At 43.6% G+C, this 19,190-nt stretch overlaps 1 protein-coding gene and 1 long non-coding RNA gene across 3 annotated transcripts in view; one reads left to right on the top strand and one right to left on the bottom strand.

Annotated features, from left to right (window-relative positions):
- Delta (neurogenic locus protein delta) overlaps nucleotides 1–4,449 on the bottom strand; it is a 40,540-nt gene extending 36,091 nt beyond the window's left edge. The window contains exon 1 of one of the 2 annotated variants that reach the window (XM_086915695.1): nucleotides 3,362–4,449. In XM_086915695.1, the coding sequence (XP_086771821.1) occupies nucleotides 3,362–3,421 (60 nt within the window). In that variant the 5' untranslated portion in view covers nucleotides 3,422–4,449. Of the gene's footprint in view, nucleotides 1–17; nucleotides 420–3,361 lie in introns of those variants that run through there. The other variant, XM_086915696.1, reaches the window with a different exon arrangement.
- An 8,607-nt stretch (nucleotides 4,450–13,056) lies between these two features.
- Nucleotides 13,057–15,789, top strand: LOC147656360 (uncharacterized). The gene is made up of 3 exons (XR_015294574.1): nucleotides 13,057–13,694; nucleotides 14,467–14,988; nucleotides 15,064–15,789. It is a non-coding gene; the product is annotated as an uncharacterized LOC147656360 (long non-coding RNA).
- The last annotated feature ends 3,401 nt before the right edge of the window (nucleotides 15,790–19,190 follow it).

Genomic DNA, 19,190 nt, shown 5'->3' with positions numbered 1-19,190 from the left:
CAACGTATTATTCAAACACCGCACCAGCGCCACTTGGTGAAAAAGATTAAAAACGCAAAACACATTTGATTCCGCCATTGACGCAACTTTTTATACCCTACTTTAACTTGATTCTGCGAACTGTTAGCGACGACAGAAGAAGATACGAGAAAACCGTCGAATTCTTCGAGCGAATGTGTAACGCGCGACAAACAAACTTGGCTAACACACTCCACGTCGGGGGGTCGTCTCGTGCCCAACGACCGAACACGCCGCCGGGGCAGCACGTGTGTAAGCGCGTTTTTGCGCACGCGTATATCTTCTGTGCTGCACATCTCCCAGGAGGAGCACAGATATCCGCGCTAGTGACGCGACAAAAAGTGCTTTTTTTCGTTCGAAAAGACGCGAGCGAGAAAGATCTTCTCAAGAAAAAAAGAAAGAAAAGAGTGCTAAAGGCGCAGATGGACATTTCGCGACGCGTGCTGTCGAGCCTCGATGATTATGGAACACGAGGGGCGTTTTCATGAGAAGGAGAAAAAAAGAAGGTGGCTGGAATCAGTCATAAATGTATTATACGCATATGCTACCGATCGTTTCTCGTCGTATTACTATACTAACGAAAAATTAATCGCGATTCTCGATGTGTCGAAGAAACTGCGCAACTAGAGACATCTAGAGGATTTTTTGTATTTCATCTTAATAGAAACCTCAAATCGATCGAATGGAATCGAACTAGTGATTACTTTGTAACAAAATGTTTACTATCCTACAATGTCACTCTACGAAGACTTTTAGTAACAGGCGTAAACACATATAAAGGTTAAGATTCGTGAATCAAAGAGCATTTTGGGAGGAATGATTTTCCTTCGGCGACAGTATCCAGTGTAAATAGAGTCGATATGTCAATATTTCTCCTGCTCTTTGTCGTCGTTCGGACGGCGAGAGTTCTTGACCACTGTGGACAATGGCCTAAGGCTATACGTATATACACACACGCGCGTACACACTACACACACACAACATTCACAGGTGCGCAAGTGCACATACAAAGGTAGCGTATAGGCCAGCAGACAGTCGAGAGAGCCTTCCCACGAGACATTGTATAGTCGAGCAAAACTATACATATATCGTGTCTCACGTGAACGAGAGGAGCGCACTAACCTTACTATCGAGCCTGCGGATCGTTTTACGATCTCGCCATGGCCCTCCTGCACGTCCATTATACCCCCGTTGCGATCTTCGAATTTCGTATCCTGAGACACCGACATTCTTTCTCCTTTTTTTCAACAGGTGAAAAAATAAACACAAAAAAGTGCTTTTTTTTTATCGCGTTTATGTTAAAATGGTCGTTTCACACGTTTTTTGCATACAAAGAAAAATTACAAGAGACGTTTTACGAGTTTTAACAATCGGAACAAGAAAAAATATACATGACTTCGATCGAACGAAAGAAATATTTTCTCGCGAACGTTTTTTCATTACACGTCGTAAAACACAGCAGGTTAGAGGTAACGCGTACACATAAGCGACTCGCCACGATTCTCGATGAGGAATTCTCATTTTTGGCGCGCTGGAGCGCTATTCTCGGAACGAGAATGGCCGCCGCCGACTATTTACGGATACAACCAACGTTATTTCGTCACAAAACAATTTTCTACAGGCACCCCTTGAATACTGTGATTCCATATCACATTCTGGTTATATCTCGATACTTTTCGATTCGTCGATCATAGGAACGATAAAAGATTAGATCCAGTATCAAAATTGCACCACATTCAATTGGTTGAAAGTCGGAAAGATGTTAGTGAAAAGAGAAAAAAACGGTTCGAAATGACGTAGAAGAGATGACGAGAAGGTAGACACTTCTAAAAGAGTGAATCCAGATTTAGAGTTGTTGTATGTCGGCGAATAATTGTTGCCACTGGTTTTCTCCTCTTTCGTCGGATGGTTCGAGACATGGCCGACAGAGGAAGAAAAAGATGGACGGCAAGCGAAGGAGGGACAAGGAGCAGAGCAAAGAAGCAAGGACTCCGCGAGAAAGAGAGAAAGGCAGAGAATGAAAAAAACATCTCTCCCAGGAAGAATACACTTGGAACCCGTGGTGACTAGCGCGTGAAAAAGAAACGAAACTATACTAAACGAAACACGAAACTTACGAACTTTGTTACGTTGATTTTTATGAAACTAAATTTTTCCCGAACGAATATAGAAAAAGGAAAACGAGACAGGGAGAAAAACAGATTGAAGGTGAGTTAAAATTGGAAAGCATTCTGCAGCTCGATCGAACCGTACACACATTTACAGATATAGCGTTCGACTGGATAAATATAAGCCGCGATCGCACTTACGCAAGTACTTAATTAGACGCGGGAGAACGTATCGGTAGTGTGCGCGCGCACACACCAGAACGAGACTGTAAATATATAGAGACGAGCTTCTATTCTGAACGCACCCATCGATGGCGTGTCATCGTTTTTACCATAAATACCAACAGAGCTTACGACCGGTTTGACAGACGGGGAACGTCTCTTGGATTCCGAACCAAAACATCGCGCCATTCATCGACAACGACGAAGGTCGCTTACGATGTTTCAGTTGACAAACGTATAGGTTATCTCTCTCTTTATTTCGTTTGACAACATGCGACACGGATTAAATACGTTGACAAAATAATCCGTTCATTCGTATATTCATACACCTTATTCCATTGTTAGAAGTACTGCAAGTTTTCAAAATTTCCGTGATCCCATTCGATTCTATTATAATACGTGTTATCGATCGATCGTAGTTAATCTTTTTTGCTAGTTTGGAAAGATGGCGCGTTGCAATTACGCTTTAAGCAATATTCCCATGAAACCGAGCGGAGCGATGATTGACGGAACACGAGACGATTGTGGATAAAAAAATTAATAGAACGTAATTCATGATGTGTCGTGTATCCTGATTATTTTTACTCGATCGAAATTCTATTTTATCAACGTTGAAACAGAATTACAGGTTAGAAAAAAAGATGAAACAATGACGAGACTAAGGCACGAGATATTTCGGAAGAAGCGATTGTAAAACATCTTGACGTCCGTTTAAAAAGATGTTTTGCAACGCGTTATACAGCGACCATTCCTCTAAAAATAAACAGAAATATTTCCAAGAAACCCTCAAGTATTTTTTTCGAGCAGACGTAAAAAAAAAAAAAAAAAAAAAAAAAGAAAAGAAAAAAAGAAGAAAAGGCGGCATTTAAATTTTTGACAAATTTCACACTTCGCGCCTAAATAAACTTCTTTTCAAAGAATTTCTATCTTTTCGAATTTCGAAATGTACAATCAATGGAATTGAAATGAATTGTAAAAAGGATGAAAGGAAAATCATAAAAAATCAAACTTACCGCTCGGGGTGCTGGCAGAAGCACGACGGCGGCCGTCCACACGAGCATCGTGGTCCACATGTTTGGTGGTTGTTTCGTTCGATGTTTACACGCCGCCGATGCGTCGTCGGCGGAAGTGTGTGGACCGTGGTGCTCTGGTGTGCTCGTCGGCGTTACCTCCTCGCCGTAATTTCGCGAGGCTGCATAGCCACCGTACGTAGAAGGTACGAGCTACTGTATTCCTTCAACACACACTGTTTTCCTTCTTTCGTCGGTCGATTTCGTCAAGATGTCGATATACGTAATCCTTGTTTCAATATGTGTCGAAGAAAACTTATTGCCGGCTTATACTTCACGCAAAATGAAAAAAAAAAAATAAAGTCGAAACGAAGCTAACTCACGGATGATCCGCGCGGTCACTTCTGCTGGTCTGTAGCACACTGTATAATACACTCAGAAAAAAATGACGTTGATATATATATATATATTTATTTATTTATTTATTTATATTCATGTATATCCGGTGGCAAAGAGATAATCACGGTAGCCGCGAGAATATTAGAAAATCACGCGCGATCACTGAACACTGTGACACACTTTATTCCATTATCCGTGGGACGCCGAGAGTCGTAGAACAGCTTCGTCCAACAGGGTATGGGATAAATACTTTTGCGCGTAGGATCTATGAAAAACACACTGATGGTTTGCGATCCTTCGGGCGACGCCTCTCTCTTTCTATTCGTTGGATGATGATTTGAATATCTCTCCGGGTTCTTTCCCTGTCTCTATGTGTGTATATATATGTATAATATAGTAGACAGATCGTGTACTCGATAATCTTTTTTTTATTTTCGTCAGCTCTTTGATCGATATTAAAAATCTCACAACTACGCTCGTGTCGAGCGTTCATTCGCGGTACACGAGCCACTACGTCGACGAGGAGCACGACAATCCGCCACGAGCATAATTTTCCACGAAAAGGCACGTATACAACACTCTCCTCCTCGCCAACCGTCGCAACAACGACGAGTCGCGCACTGACTGGCCGTCGACGAACCGTGAGGAATATTCCCTCGGAGACCGCCGGCAAGAGTAGCACGAGAGGAGAAGTGATGCTAGTGGTGGTGGTGGTGGTGGTGATGGTGGTGGTGGTAGAGGTGGTGGTGGTGGTAGAGGTGGTGATGGAGAAAAGAGTAGGAGGAAGAAGAGAAGGGTAGTGGTGTACAGGCAAAGGTGGAGGTGGAGCGAGGATACCCTCACAGTGTGTGACGAGTCAAAGACGAACGGGAGAGTCAATGTGCTTTTGCCTTCGCACACCGACAGAGGGGAAAAGTTTTCGTAGAGCTAAAGGGAGGGGGGAAAGCAGGAGAAGTTACACACTATAGAGAACCGGCACGAAAGGCACTACTCCGCAGCTGAGCTACTACTGGATCCAGAGATGCGCCCCTTGATCGTGGTACCGGTGCCAGTAAGCCCGTATTTTCCTTTGTGAAAGTACTCCTTAATCGTGTGCGTACATACGTCCGTATACGAGTACAGCTTGATCTCGCTCTGTGTCCTATTAAATGCACTCCTATCCTTCTCCGTTCTCTCGATATGTACACCGTATATACGTGTGTACACGATCGTATAACTCCCACTGAAAAAGCTGTATATATTCGTCGAACGTGTTTCCGCGCCACTAATAGGCAACACTAGCGCCACACTGTGGCCACTCGGGGAATCACTATAACCATCGACTGCTCACGAAACACTAGCAACGCGCGATCGACAGATGGCGAGTCCGATCTCGGTTGCTTTCGCGTGCACGATGACCGTATAGGAACTTCGGGACGTTGAATCGTGTTAACTATACGGTGTCAGTGCGCGCGCCTCTTCTATCCCCTCGATACTTTCTATCTTTCTCCCTCTGCAACGGCAATGCGGGGGAATATATCCTTGGATAGCAGAGAATAGTAAACTATAGTCCGTCTTCCTCTTAACTGAAATCCTCTCCTCTCTCTCTCTCGTTCCCGTACACGCGTGCGCTTCGAGTTTGCGGAACGACGGGCTATGTATCCGCGCGTCCACACCACGGCGTGCAACCCTCGACTGGAGGTAGTAAGCCGGGAGCACCCCTACTTATAATTGTGGTCCCGCCAGGCCCCCGACGGGAGGGGTTGGCCAACTAGAGGGGTGGTGGGTAGCGGCTGCGCCGGTGGTACGACGTGTGGAACTCTAGAGGGGTACGGGGAATTTGGGCGAGGGAAACGAGGGGAAGAGGATGGTAAAAGAGGCAGCTGCAGGCCGGCTGCACGCGCCCACCCCCACCACCATAGCCTCCGTACGACACCCCAGCCACTCGTGCGGACTTCTTGCCCGCTTTGCTTGCCTGCCTGCTTGCTTGCCTGCCTGCCTGCCTGCTTGTCTGTCGTGGAGACTCCTCGGGGCGCCTGTCTTTCTCTTCCTCCTCCTCCTTCATCTTTATATCCTCGTCCTCCTCCTTCCTTCCCATTCCTTCTCTCCACACTACCTCCCCTCGTTCCAACTTGCACCGGTTACACTCCCCGGCTTGTCTCTTGTCTCTGTCCCACGAGCCACGATAACTCGTACCCCATCCGACGGCACGCGCCGCGTGCCACCTCCTCGTGACGTCATACCCTTCTTTTTAAGCGTATTACGCTCCTTACGCGCCGCGATACGCTCGCACACCACGGACGGACGGGTTACCGGGCTGAATTTGCTTACGTCCCCGTTAATTTGATTATGCCGAGGTGTCGCTCTCTTTCCTCCTCCTCCTCCCCCCCCCCGCAACTTTTCACTTTCTCGTCGCCTCGAGCCCAATTTCTTTCACAGAGGATGCAATTTTTATCGTCGACGAATATTTTCACTTCCCGCGCGCCATTCTTACAATACATAAGCTAACTCGATTCGATTCGAAATTTCTTCTTTTACAAATTATGCCATATTCCGCTATCCGCGAGTCGTTTGTGATCTCCTCCTCCCTTATTGGGTTCCTCACCCTTCCCGCTTCTTTCAATGAACGTCTCCTGGGCCGGTGTGACGTCACTCACGTTGCAAAACCTGATGGGGTGCGGTGAACCCCCGTACCCCTATTCGGGGTACCCCTCTGTGCGAAACGCCTATATAAGTATTAAGTATACGTGGCACGGTGTACGGGGTGACAGATTATTACGGGGTGCCCATACCGCTCGTCGCGGGCCTTTGTGCCCGGAACATAATGCCCTGGACCTGTCTCGAGCACGAATCGACGTTCCTCCTCCCCTCCCTCCCCCCTCCTCCCCTTTATTGTTCCCCGGCGCGAATCGCATTTTTCGTCCCCTCGTCCCTCTTCCCTTTATTTAGCTTTCGCAGCCTGTCGCCCCGCAAAGTGCCGTGGCCCCGCAATGGCGCAATCGTAAATTCAACATCACAAAAACTAACTTGTGTTTTCCAGATTCGAGCTTGCAAATGGTAAAAAAAAAATTTACGTAGGAAAATATAGATAATCACGGTAAGGGAAGGAACAAGGAGGTGTGTGTGTGTGTGTGTGTGTGTTGAAGAGGAGAGCGAAATCGTGGCCGGTTGATCGAGTAAACATACGTTAGGAGGAGTGATAACGCGTCACGGGGCAGAAAGAAGCCTTTGTTGTTTTCGTGGTGCCCGTAGGTGTATGGTATACTTCCGGTCACGAGGTGGTTCAACAGGTCAGACCAACGAGGGAGCCAGATGGAACCACTTCCGGCCTCGCTTTTGCCACCACGCCGCAAGTAGTCCTTCCTCTCCGTCCTTTTCTCCACGCTCTTTACATACACGCCCCTTACCTTTTTTCGTCCTCGATGACACTTGTAAGGATGTGATTGCGTCCCCTCCCTCCCTCTCTCTTTACCAATCCTTCTCTCTCTCTCTCTCTCTCGTTCCCTTAGCTCGTGTACAGTTTGTGTACAAACAGATCGAGATAATCCTGGAAATTAGAGAAGACGATATATATATATATATAAACAACCCTTTGGAAACTTTATCCAAAGATAAGATCGATCTTGATCGAGTCCTCGATATCTTCATCTCGATCATCTCTTCTTTCCTATTGTTGTATGTATATAAAAGTACGTATAAAGTTCTATCGATTCGATTTAAAAAAAAAAAAAAAAAAAAAAAAAACTCCTATCGAACAATTCTTTAACCTATCGATTCAATTACTCGACTGGTCAATTTAATAATTCCAGCTTCATTAATTTTTTTCGTCTAACCAACCTCAATGCATATACATATATATATATATATATATAGATCTATTTACGTTACATTCACATCTGCGAGAACGAAAAATAACGTGACTGAAATTAATTTAAAAGGGTCGAGCGAATTAACAGGTGTACGTTTAATTTTCCTCCCAGTTTTCTCACGCAATTCTTATGAGCCGAAAAACGCTTGTATCTTCGACGCGTTCGCATACATACACACACACACACACACACACAACGCATGATTCGCAACGTGGCGGTTCGGTCGATAGCCGCGGAACACGTGAATCCGTCACGCGACTCCCTTCGTTCCTTTCTTCGTCCGCCGCTCTTTCATTCATACGTGCTGCCATATAGAAGAGCGGCGTTTCATGTATGCACGGTACATGAACGGGAACAGGCGCGAAAGATAGAGAAAGAAAGGAACACCGTGACGCATCGGCACATGCGCTCGTTGCTGCACTGGTATGCGTACTTAGGCCGGACTCAATGAACTGCTGACGCTTGAAGGTATACTATAGTGCACGGCTCGGTCTAGCAATGGGGCACATGTGCGCACCATCCAGTCCGTGGTGTACGTTGCGTTCTTGCACGCTATGATTGGGTAGTTTGCGGTCATTCTCTACGGTTCTCCGCGAGACCGGCTATTTACGCAGTCCTAACGCTTTATCGGTTCGTTAATCCCTGGGATCGGATGGGATCGATCGGACGGGGATAGACTCAACCGTGGCGCGGCATATAACCGGTGATTTCCTTAATTCTATCCCCTCCGCTTCCTCCTCTTTTTTTCTCTCTCCGCCTCTTTGTTTCAATGTCGTCCATCTGCTTGTTTATTCCGACTACTTTGCAGAGCTTAATTTCTGTTTGATTGCGGCATCTGCCACGTGGAAACGAAGGTAAAAAAGAAGTGGAAAAGGGGGAGAAGGAGAGGTATCATTTCGTGTCTTCGAAAGGATTGAACGTCATTTCTTTTCTCTCTTGTGCCGCGAAAAATTATTAATCGAAGAAAAATTTTTCCGAGAATTGCGAATATTCAAAAATTTTTCGTTTCGTCTCGAATATTTGACGACACTCGATCGTTCGCATTTTTTTACTCTTCTTTTTTTTTTTTTTTTCTCTTGAACACGAGTCAACACCGAAAATGCAGGAATGTGCAATATGGTCGATATGCACGACGCTGATGCGATTAATTAATGCGTTTAGGACAATATGGTCTCGGTATGGCCGAAAGGGTTTAAATTTCATCGAGCGTTCCAAGAGGCAAGAGACAACCACAGTCTCCATGTGGCTGCGTACGAGCGCAGGTGAAGCGACAAATTGGCCGATCTTCGGCCGACACGGACCAATGATCTAAGATTATGTTAATTCGGCGTTGTCCAATAGTCTTTTTTTCGATCGATCATTGGCCCCAGTCTGTTAACGTGGACTGCACGGATGGAAGGGAAATATAGTGGAGGGCTTAATTTCCGACTTATCTCTGTCCGTGGCACGGAAATGCGGGTCTCGTGTCGCGTTATCCTAAATAATTCTTATCTTTCGCTTTTGGCCGGCGTCCAAGCGTTCGTGCTATCAGAGACGGTAATTTACATTCGTATCTTCTTAATTAGAAGCGTGCTTAATATAGTATACATATATATATTCGAAACGAAAAAAAGAAAGGAAAATTATCGTCGCGAATAAAATCTTATCCCTTAAAGATAAGACTTCTTTGTATCATATTAGAGTGGATATCGATCGTGTATCGATGTTTATTTGAAGATAGATTGAAGTTGGGGGAGGATACAGGGAGTCGGAACAGGTGGATTTCAACGAGATCTCAACCGGTGTAACATTTTATGAGGCACGAAGGATGGTTTTCTGTTTGCACGCCTCTTTCAAATTCTCATAGGCCGCACAAAGTGGTTTTAAACTGGTTTGTTTACCCCGCAAGCACTCCGCTTAATCCTTCCCCTCTCCGTTTACTTTCCCATCTCGGTTTTTCCTAGTATTCCTCGGTTCGCGTGAAATTATACGAAGCTAGAAAACGTGACGCGAAATACGCGATCGTATTTAAACGAAGAGCCTCCCAATTGATCGAGGTTCATTAGAGATGTCCCGTTGGATCAGCGTGATTCATGTAATGACTCGTAATCCCCCTTAATGCCTGCGCGACGTTTCCAGTCGATTGGCGGAGATTTATCGAGGGTCGATCGCCACCTTAAGAGGGGGCCCGTTAACGGAAGCCCTCGCCGCGTATTAGAAAGCCCCGACAGACCAGTTTAGTCACGATGTCCGACGATCAAAGTCTCTCCTCTTTCACAGTTGCGCTAACCGTGCGAATCCACCCCTGGACAAAAATCTTTATTCCTTTATTTACACACGGGTACAATAATTAAAAAGAAAAAAATTTCCAAAATTTCCCCCGTTTTTGAAATTTCTCCTCCTTTCATTCCTCCTGCACTGGTTTCGAGAGAAATAGGCCGATAATGATGACATCGAACCGGTCGAAGAATATATATATATATATATAAAATGGAGCGTTCCGCATTCACTTCACACAGGCCCACAATGTCCCAGTTTTACGAGCACCGGGTTTGGGGCCAAGCCGGTAATACCCGAGACACCCCGGCAGGAGCGTGCATGCGGGCCGGGGACCGGGAGCAGGCGGGATGGGCCTGGGCGCGCGTGGTGGGGGATACGGCACGCGTGCCACGCGCCCGAGCGTTGCCGACCGTTCACGAAGCTGCACGAACCGGCCGATACAAATGATAATAATCTCTCCGGAGTGACCCTGCCGGGCGCGCAGGCCCCCACCACGCCCCGCACCCGCCACGATACGTATCGGGTGTTGCAGCTGCTGCTGTTTCTCCCGTCGCGGCCCTCCTTTCCTTCTTCCTTCCTTCCTTCCTTCCTTCCTTCCTTGCGCGGCCTGATTTCCTCGGTCAGCTTCCTAAACAAATAACTCGCGCGTCCAGCGCCTCCAAGGTCACGTCCGGGCTTGAAATTGAATTTTTCCTCGTGTTTACATTTAAGAAGGTTACCGGTCCTCTTCTAAGTATTTCTATATTAGTAAATTGTTGTTATTAATTAGTTTTCTTTAGAGATACAACTCGATGCATTATAATTGAACTCGTAAACTCGTTTTTTTTTTCGCCTAACGTTTCTTTGTTAATTAATAACGAGGCGAGAAGATGACCGGTTGCTTGCCAATACGTACTACGAGAACGAGTTCGGCTCGCAATTATTAATTCCACCTGGCGGTAAATAAATCACCGTTACCTGTGTAAACCAGTGTGTAAACCTCTATATACTCCTTTACCGTACGATATTACCCAAGCAAAGGCTAACTAGGGACAGATTTAATAACTTGAACAGGAGCGGAACCTCTAATCTTCACCATACGGTGTCCAATTGTCGAAAGGAAGAGAAAGAGAGAAAGAACGGGAGATTCGCTTCTCTCGTGCACTGGTCCTGCATCGAAATAATTCGACGATTAGGAAAACGTATGTATATATCGTCTACTACGAGGTTAAAACAAAGAAACATATAACTCTGGGTCCCTCCAGCTGTACCGCAAAATTCTTCTGCCCGCTTTTTTCTTCCCCGATGCACATCCTCCTTCCCAGGAGGAGGGAAAGGAATCTCTCGGGGAAGAAGGCGTCCTTTCAACCCGTTACACGCATGGATCGCCTCCCTTCTGTGCGGTCACTCTATAGAGGCCTATTAATTTCCAATGATCTTCTTCTTGGGGTAACCAGCTGCTTTTCGAGGCAAAAAGAAAAAGGAGGGGGGGAGGGAGGGGGAGAGAGGAGGAATGGTCTACTACTGAGATCGAGTATCGATGCTCCTTCTCTCCTCTATCTCTCGTCCTCTTGTTGGAGAGCCATCAGGCTCCTCCTCGGCCTTCTTCTCTCTTCATCCGACGCCTGGTTCGTCGTTTTTCCTTCTGCCTCTCCCGAGACGAGACAAGGAAAAGCGAGGGGAGGAACAGATGCTGCTATCTCTCCTTCCTCGCGAGCCATCTCTTCCACGACCGTTTCCAATGGCCAGGTCGGAGATGCAAATCCGCTTTTCCTTTTCCTTCCTCTCCTTCTTCATTCGGTCGCGGCCATTGTTGCCAATTCTTCTTTTTCTTTCCTCCGAGCGAAGGAATATCTCCACGATTCGCGTATTCTCGTTCAGATACGATAATGTAACGATAATTTGGATAATTGATTTGGATAATCGATAATTCTTCGGTTTTTTTTTTTTTTTTTTACCTTTATATCCTCCTCCTCTTCTTCAAGGAATAATCTTTCATTGGTAAAATTCGATCGTTCGGAATTCTCCTCGAATCTACCTTCGATGATTGATTTCGTTCAACATTTCCCCTGAAAATACCGAATTCGTAATGTATTCATGGGGGAGGGAACATTCCTCGACGGAACGCAGGTTGGACATTTTTTTTTCTCTTTTTTTTCAGGAACACGAATGAATTTTCGGTCGCACGGTGAACGAAACGGTGGTGATTTCCATTTACCTGCACGCGTACATCGACCAGTGACGGGCCACGACGTAGAAAAATAGCCGTCACGAATCGTGGATTTTGGGCGTCCGCCATTATTCCAGCCACTGTCACAATACCTTTCTTTCCCTCGATCAAACAAGATTCGCCGGATTAACCTATTGCCGACGACTATTTTTTTTCTTCTCTTCTCCTTTTTTTCTCTTCTTCTTCCAAGCGGTTCCCTTTCACTTTTGAAACAAAAAAAAATCTTAAATTTCGGACCAATAGATATTTTTCTTAAAAAAAGAATAATTACAATAATAATAAATGAAGCACAAAATTTGTTTCCTTCTCCTTTAATAAAAAGAAAAAAAAAAAAAAGAAAAAGAAATCTCATCTTAACGATCACGTTATTTGAGACACGTTTCGTTCAAATATCCAATTCCCAGTCGCCAAGTTGGAAAAATTCGTGAAAAAATCGATCCCGCGCCGCAAATGTTTCAGATACATGTATACACATACACGTGATTCCATATTAATTCGTTCGTATGTTGGTCTCCAGGTGACTCGGCGTAAGAGGCACGATAAATCACGGGGCGGCCGACGTGGTTGCGTTTCGTGCGGCTCACGCGTCGTGCGTAAGTATATACGCGGTGCCATTAGCGCGATGAATTCGCGTCACGTAGGAGCCGCGTGTGGGAAAACGTGGAACAATACGCGCGCTCACGGCTATGACGAACCCCGGCTGCCATTGTTATGGTAAAGAAACGTCTCTTTCTCACTCTCTTTCTTCTCCTCTTGTCGCTTTAATCAGCGGGAACCGCCGCAACTCACCAAAGCGCGATCGACGCGCAACCTTTCCTCTCCTATTCGGTTCCGTGATTTTTGAAATTATTCCGACGATACACCTGCCGCCTCTCCTTTCTTCTCACTCTCTCTCTCGCTCGCTCTTTCCTCGCTCTTTTCTTACTCTTCTTCCGTTTCGACACGCCGCCGCCACGTCCATCGGTCGCCACCGTCGATCGATTGAATCGAATTTGCCTCGATTTCGATTAGACACAGTACGCGGTAACGTAACGAGGTTAGGTTAGGAGGATGTTATGTTTAATTGTTTTCCGGAATATTAAACTGCGAGGAATTTAAAATTTTTGTGCGTTCTACGTACGATTATGTCGTTTTTTCTGTTTTTTTTTTAGTTCAGTCTACTTCAGAGAGTTCATCGACCTAGAATATATATATATATATGGTTATTTCGAAGTCGTTTAAAACTTCTTCGAAATTTTATTCCGTTCATTTTCTCTCTATTCCACTTGTTTGCAATAATCACGGGTTTATTGAAATACAGACACAGGGTACGAAGCTGACTTCACAGCGATTCCAAGATAATGATTCATTATCGATTAGAGATTCACGGAGTGCTGCTCGTGACTTAGCCATTACTGTCGTTTAAATTAATCATCCGGCGATTACGATTATTCGAATGTACGAATCGATGAGACGTTTATAGACAATTACGATCTTTCGTTAATCGACAATTTGACAGACGTGTTTTTCTTTCAAGAATTAAAGGTTGATCACCAATCATCCATCGAGTGAAAAGTCGCACACGCGGTGGGAATCTTCAAACATAACTGTATAAGAAGCTCGTACACGGACAATGGAAATGGTAAGAGGGCCGTTTACTTTTTCCAAAGTACGACGGTGGTCATACCTAATGACACCGTCATCGGATACGATTTGCACGACGTGCCTAACGACACGCAATGCATTTTTTACCGATTAATTAGTTGAAACTTCGTTTGAAACTTCTTTCTTTCTCATACGCTTTCTCTCCACGCATACCAACATCGAAAATTTTTATAAAAATTTTAAGAATCGAAAAGAATTTTTCAAAAGAGGAAGAATACGACAAAAAAAATTGAAGATACATATATACGAATTGTATCGAGCGAAAGTGAAAGAATTTCGTTTCTTCGGAGAGGTGTAATTAATATCAGAAGGGGCGGAAGACGAACGATTTTCCAGCCTGAAACTGATCAACCGGTAATGTTTAAGCAATGAAGATAAATAAGACGTAGAAGTGATCCGTCTTCTCGCTTCATTAGGTTGCATTCATCCATTTAGCGAAATTGACCAACTGACGTAGCTCACGACGATTATCTTGTCAGCTGCTGACTGACCCTTCGAGTTTCCAATTTTAATTTAATTACCCCCTCTCTCTTCCCTAATTAATTAATTTCACGACACTCCGTGGATAGGCGCGATATTTCTTCAATTTTAAAAACTCTTTTCGATCTAAATTTTTCAAGATTTTCAATCGTAGGGCGATAATTTGTCGGTCGAATAGTCGGTAGAAATTTTTTAAGCGAATCATTTTTTATTGGTGAAAAAGAATATAGGCTTGAGCTTTTTTTTTTCTTTTTTTTTTACTTATATAGGAAAGAAAAGTTTGAAAGAAGAAGATGAAGTCGTCAACAATGCTGCTTTGGTGTTTCCATGAATAGCCGCAAGATGTTCCAGAAGAAAGGAGGAAACGTTCAAGGAGGAAGCGGACAGATGTCGCCAAAAAAAAGAAAGAAAATGGAGAACGATGGTTATTCATCGAGTTACCACTCACGGATTTATTAAATTCAAATTCAATATCACAATCACCCCTTTACCATCGGAAGGAAAGGAACAGGAAGGAGAAGAAAGAGAAAAGATACAAAAGATCAAGAAAAGTAATAAAAAGATGGCCGAAAAGTACAAAGAATCAAAGTTTCGAAGCTTCAAAGGAACAACCATCTGTACACGTATCTGCATACATCCCGAAATAACGATATACAAGAATTACAAGATTTCTCAACACGGACAAGAAGCTCAAGATTAATCCAATCCATCATCACAATACCAAAATATAGCGAAATAATTCACATACGATTATTTGTCGTCTAGCAACAAAATTTTCCAAGAATAGAGAAGTAAAAAAAGAACGTTTCGCATTATTTAACAAAATAATTAATGCACGAGCATTAATTTTTTTTTTTTTTTCATAGGAACGAGAAGGGGAAGGCGGAAGAAACGTTTGAAGAGGAAGTAAAAGAGGGAAGAAAAACAAGGAAGGAAATGAGATCGCGATGGAGACGAGAGGACCACTTATTTTAGGCCCCTGCTTCGCAGAAGCGGAATGGAATACACGTTTCTTTAGAGGATTGGTGAGCAACACGTGTGAGGGACCACTGGGAGAAGGATGAAAAACACAAGGTGGTTGTGTGTTGTATCGCTGGCCCTCAATGTAGCGGAAGCCAAGGTGGTTGCAGCCTCCCTGTACGGGCCACTTCCGCCCACTCTATCCCCTCGTTCTTCCTCCCCCTTCTTCCATTCCCACCATAATATCGTTCCTCTCGATCTGACGATTCTTCCTTGTTCCCGCCATCGAAATACTTTTCTTCAGCCTCTTCTTTTCCAACGACGCCACTCGCAACGCCTCCTGCAATATATTTACGTTATTTTCCTGCCAGGAAAGCGGCTGAATTAAGCGAGCTACGATATATTAACAGGGGAGGATGAAAATTTTTGCCTCTTTATGCATCTATTTTTCTGCTTTATCTTTTTACCTGAAGTTTCTGGATAACATTATGTAAGGGAAAAAATTTAAGCGTGGTTATTTATTGGCCCATTTGCGCGAGTTTGGGCAGATACGTTATCTTAATTTTTACTATTTCTATGCGTCTCGTTAAGATACACAAGTTGAAATACAAGTTTCTGTTTAAAATTGAAAATAATCTTTTTATAATTTGCTTTTTTAAAACGGTCGTTCTCAAAACAATTCCATCTTCCCGAGAAACATGGCACGAACAAGTGACGGTGACAGAGGAGAGAGCAGGACCATTGAAAACCATCAAGTTTGAATGAAAGCACGAGAGAGGCCGAGTAAAAAGAGCGCGAGCATTCATAACATCCGGTTCGTTGGAACGTTCGAAACAGTATAGCCGAGCATGCAAAAATTCTCTCTCCTTTCCTGTCCTGTTCCGGCTCTTACTCTCAAGGAAACGACGCGTGGAACTCGAAAACCAGAATAAAAATCCAGTTTTAAAATACAACCGTGTTTACGTGCAGCGAGTAACCACGATTCGAGTGTCATCAGCCTCCCTTTTTCTCAATTCGTACATTATATTGATCAAAAAATATCTAATCATTTTCTTTTCCTATTCACATTTATCTAATTTTCTTATTAGATTAAAGAATGAGTTCTTCTCAAATAGCAGCATCCCAGAAAATATAAAATTTCGATTTTAGAAGATAGATGCAATTTTGGAAGATACATTTGATACATTCACTTCTTCTCTCTCTCTCTCTCGTCTTTCTAGATGTCACTAGCTATCGCTTTCTTCAAAGAAAAACTTTTTTTAGAGATGATACTCTTTTACAAAAGAATCTCTACGAGACACATTAGCGATTTTGAATTTTTGATCAACGATGTACACCCACAGAAACGACCTTCTCCCGTTACACCGTATCTGTTCTTTTACTTCAGGGCCGAGAAAGGCGGGCAACAAACATAATAAAAAAATGCTTCCTTCCGTTCCGTCTGCGGATCCTGCATCTGGCTCTCGAAGCCGCCGATTCCATCGGCCAACTCTCATCTCTCCTCCGATATTCAACCTTTCTCCTCCTCTTTCCTTTTCTTCGCCGATTCCTCCGTCTCTGTTCAACCACCGTTTCAATCCTCTTCCTCTTTCCAACTTTGGCCCAAAGTAAATTTTCGAGAGCTACCTTCTGGCGCGCGAATAACTGGCCTGCTGTCGGTGAATCCCCTTCCTCCTCTCCAGGGGCTATCCTTATCTAAGTGGACAGCATCCAAGGCTGCGATCCGCTCCAATCTGTGGAACGGAGATGTTTTAGGTAGGCAGAACCCGCGGAGATCGATCGTCAGATGGGTGGCCGATTCCACGCCCACGAACGGCCGGGAGGCGTTTAGGGTGGAAGATAGGAAATTTTGATATTGGTACCTTGATTTGAGATCCAGGCCGCCGATTTTATTCCCTACGAAAAACTTTTCGCTTCCTTACGTTGGCATCCACCATGTTGGTTGTTGTTATTGTTTTGGTAAATTTGAGGTTATCTTCGAGGCTTGACCTCGATTGTAGTTAGGATAATCCTGTTTTGGAGATACTGATTTTTAATCGAAAATTAATATTTCTTAAGATGAAATAAACATTCCAATTTCATTTACATCTATACATATTAAATATTTAAGATAATATTTAAGAACGCAGGATAGCTCTTAACCTATTCTTATACTTATCCTTCATTGCCCTCGATTAACATTCTCGCGGTGTTTTACAACGAAGCCCCTTAAACAAAAAAAAAAGAAAAAAAGAAGAATAAAAATAAAAAAAAGAAGATATTCCAGGTAGAGAACGCGATTCAAGGGTTGAAATTTCATTCACGAAGATTCGTAGTGTATTTACTCTCACGAAGCACATGGAGTGTGTATATATACGTGTATTTACGATTCACAGAGGGCTCTATCTACCGTACCTTGACGTAACAAACATCTATAGAGAGACGAGTGTGTGTACGTGAGAGGCTTCTCTCTACGTGGGACAGACGGAATAAAGAGGCACTACGTGCCGGATTAGTTCCTCCCGGATTTAATCTCCAGTGTTTGAGCAGGAACTCGAACAATTAATAATAAGACCTTCACCGAATACTCCGTCCTTTCAATTCAAGGGACAGGATGTCGTCGTGATTATCGTTGTCCTTGTCGTCGCGACGTCTTGCATCCGCGATTGGGAATCACCGTGGAAACTACCTTCCCATCGTCTCAACGTTACACGCACTCTGAAAGAAAAGATTCTCAACGTCTTGAGTTCGAGTTTCAAATATTTATTTTCGTTAATGCTATATATTTTTTTCGAGTCAAAGAATGAAATGATTAAATGAAAAGTTAATAAGTGATTTATTGGGGAATTAAGTTTGGATTTTTTTGGATTATAAAATTCTATATTATTCTTCCTTAAAAAATTAAATTTCACATTTAAAGAAATTTTCATTGAATCCAACGACAATCCATTATTATCGAAACTCTACCTTTTCACTTTCCATTCTTAAAGAAAAAAATCAAATCAATTTCAATGCGTACTTTTTTTTTTTTTTTCAAAATTCCTATTCTAGCATTGACTTTGCAAACTTTCCAAATCGATCATTGAACGACAGTTTGTGTACTTATACGATATTCGATAAGGCACCGGTCCCGACACAGCTGAGAATTAAGAGAGGTCGTACACAGGCAAAGAAGGAAAGCGGAAAAGTCGCGTTCACGGGCATCTGAATAGTTCGGGTCGTATATCCAGAAGAAGAAGAAGAAGTGGGCAGGTCCCACGGGTGAGGAAGGGCCGAGGCAGAGGGCAGCGGCAGCAACAGGCAAGAAGAAGAAGCTGCAGCCGCTTTTTGGGGCCCCTTCTGCTCTCAGCTGCCGGACCTTCCCACGCTACGCGTATGCACCTACCTACCCACCACCTACCCACCTTACTACCTGACTCCTAACTCTGTGTGAGTGTGTATGTACCGGCTGTACATCGAAAACTCGAATCATTTCGAACGGTCGATAAAGTTCCTTTTGCTTGGTATCGAGTTTCTTGCAATTTTCCAAGAGTCTTGATGAGAGCCTAGAAGAAACACACAATATTTTGTTTAGACATTGAGTAATTGATGATACATGCATTTATTTATTTGAGATGTGTTTATGTAGATGGTAAAACGAAAAGAGTTGGAATAAAAGATAATGTATTATAATTTTACCTTAAATAGAGTGAATCTGTATAATAATTGAAAAGGAGATGAGTAAATGACATATACAATGAATATCGAAAAATTCATTTCTCCAATGGAATGTTTCTCAATGATGATTGATCTTGTATCATTTTGAACGATCTTGAATAATCTTGACTTTTGATTTTTTTTTCTTATAAAAACTCATTTAAAAAATCCTAGATCCGAGTTCACGAATTTTCTGATTTCACACGGATGCATTTCCATCGAGACAAAGAACTTTCTTGTATCGAGCATCGGACACGCATATAAATGTACATGTGAGCCGAGTTGACCTACTGCTCACCTGCTGCACCACATACACCGGCTACCTGCCAGTGGTCCACCTCATCTGTCTCCCTTTAGA

The sequence above is a fragment of the Apis florea genome, unplaced genomic scaffold (genome assembly GCF_048593485.1).
Source record: "Apis florea isolate Af1SG1 unplaced genomic scaffold, ASM4859348v1 contig_3793_pilon, whole genome shotgun sequence".
Lineage (NCBI taxonomy): Eukaryota > Metazoa > Arthropoda > Insecta > Hymenoptera > Apidae > Apis > Apis florea.
The sequence above is the reverse complement of the archived record's forward strand: the minus strand, read 5'-3'. Positions and strand labels throughout refer to the sequence as shown.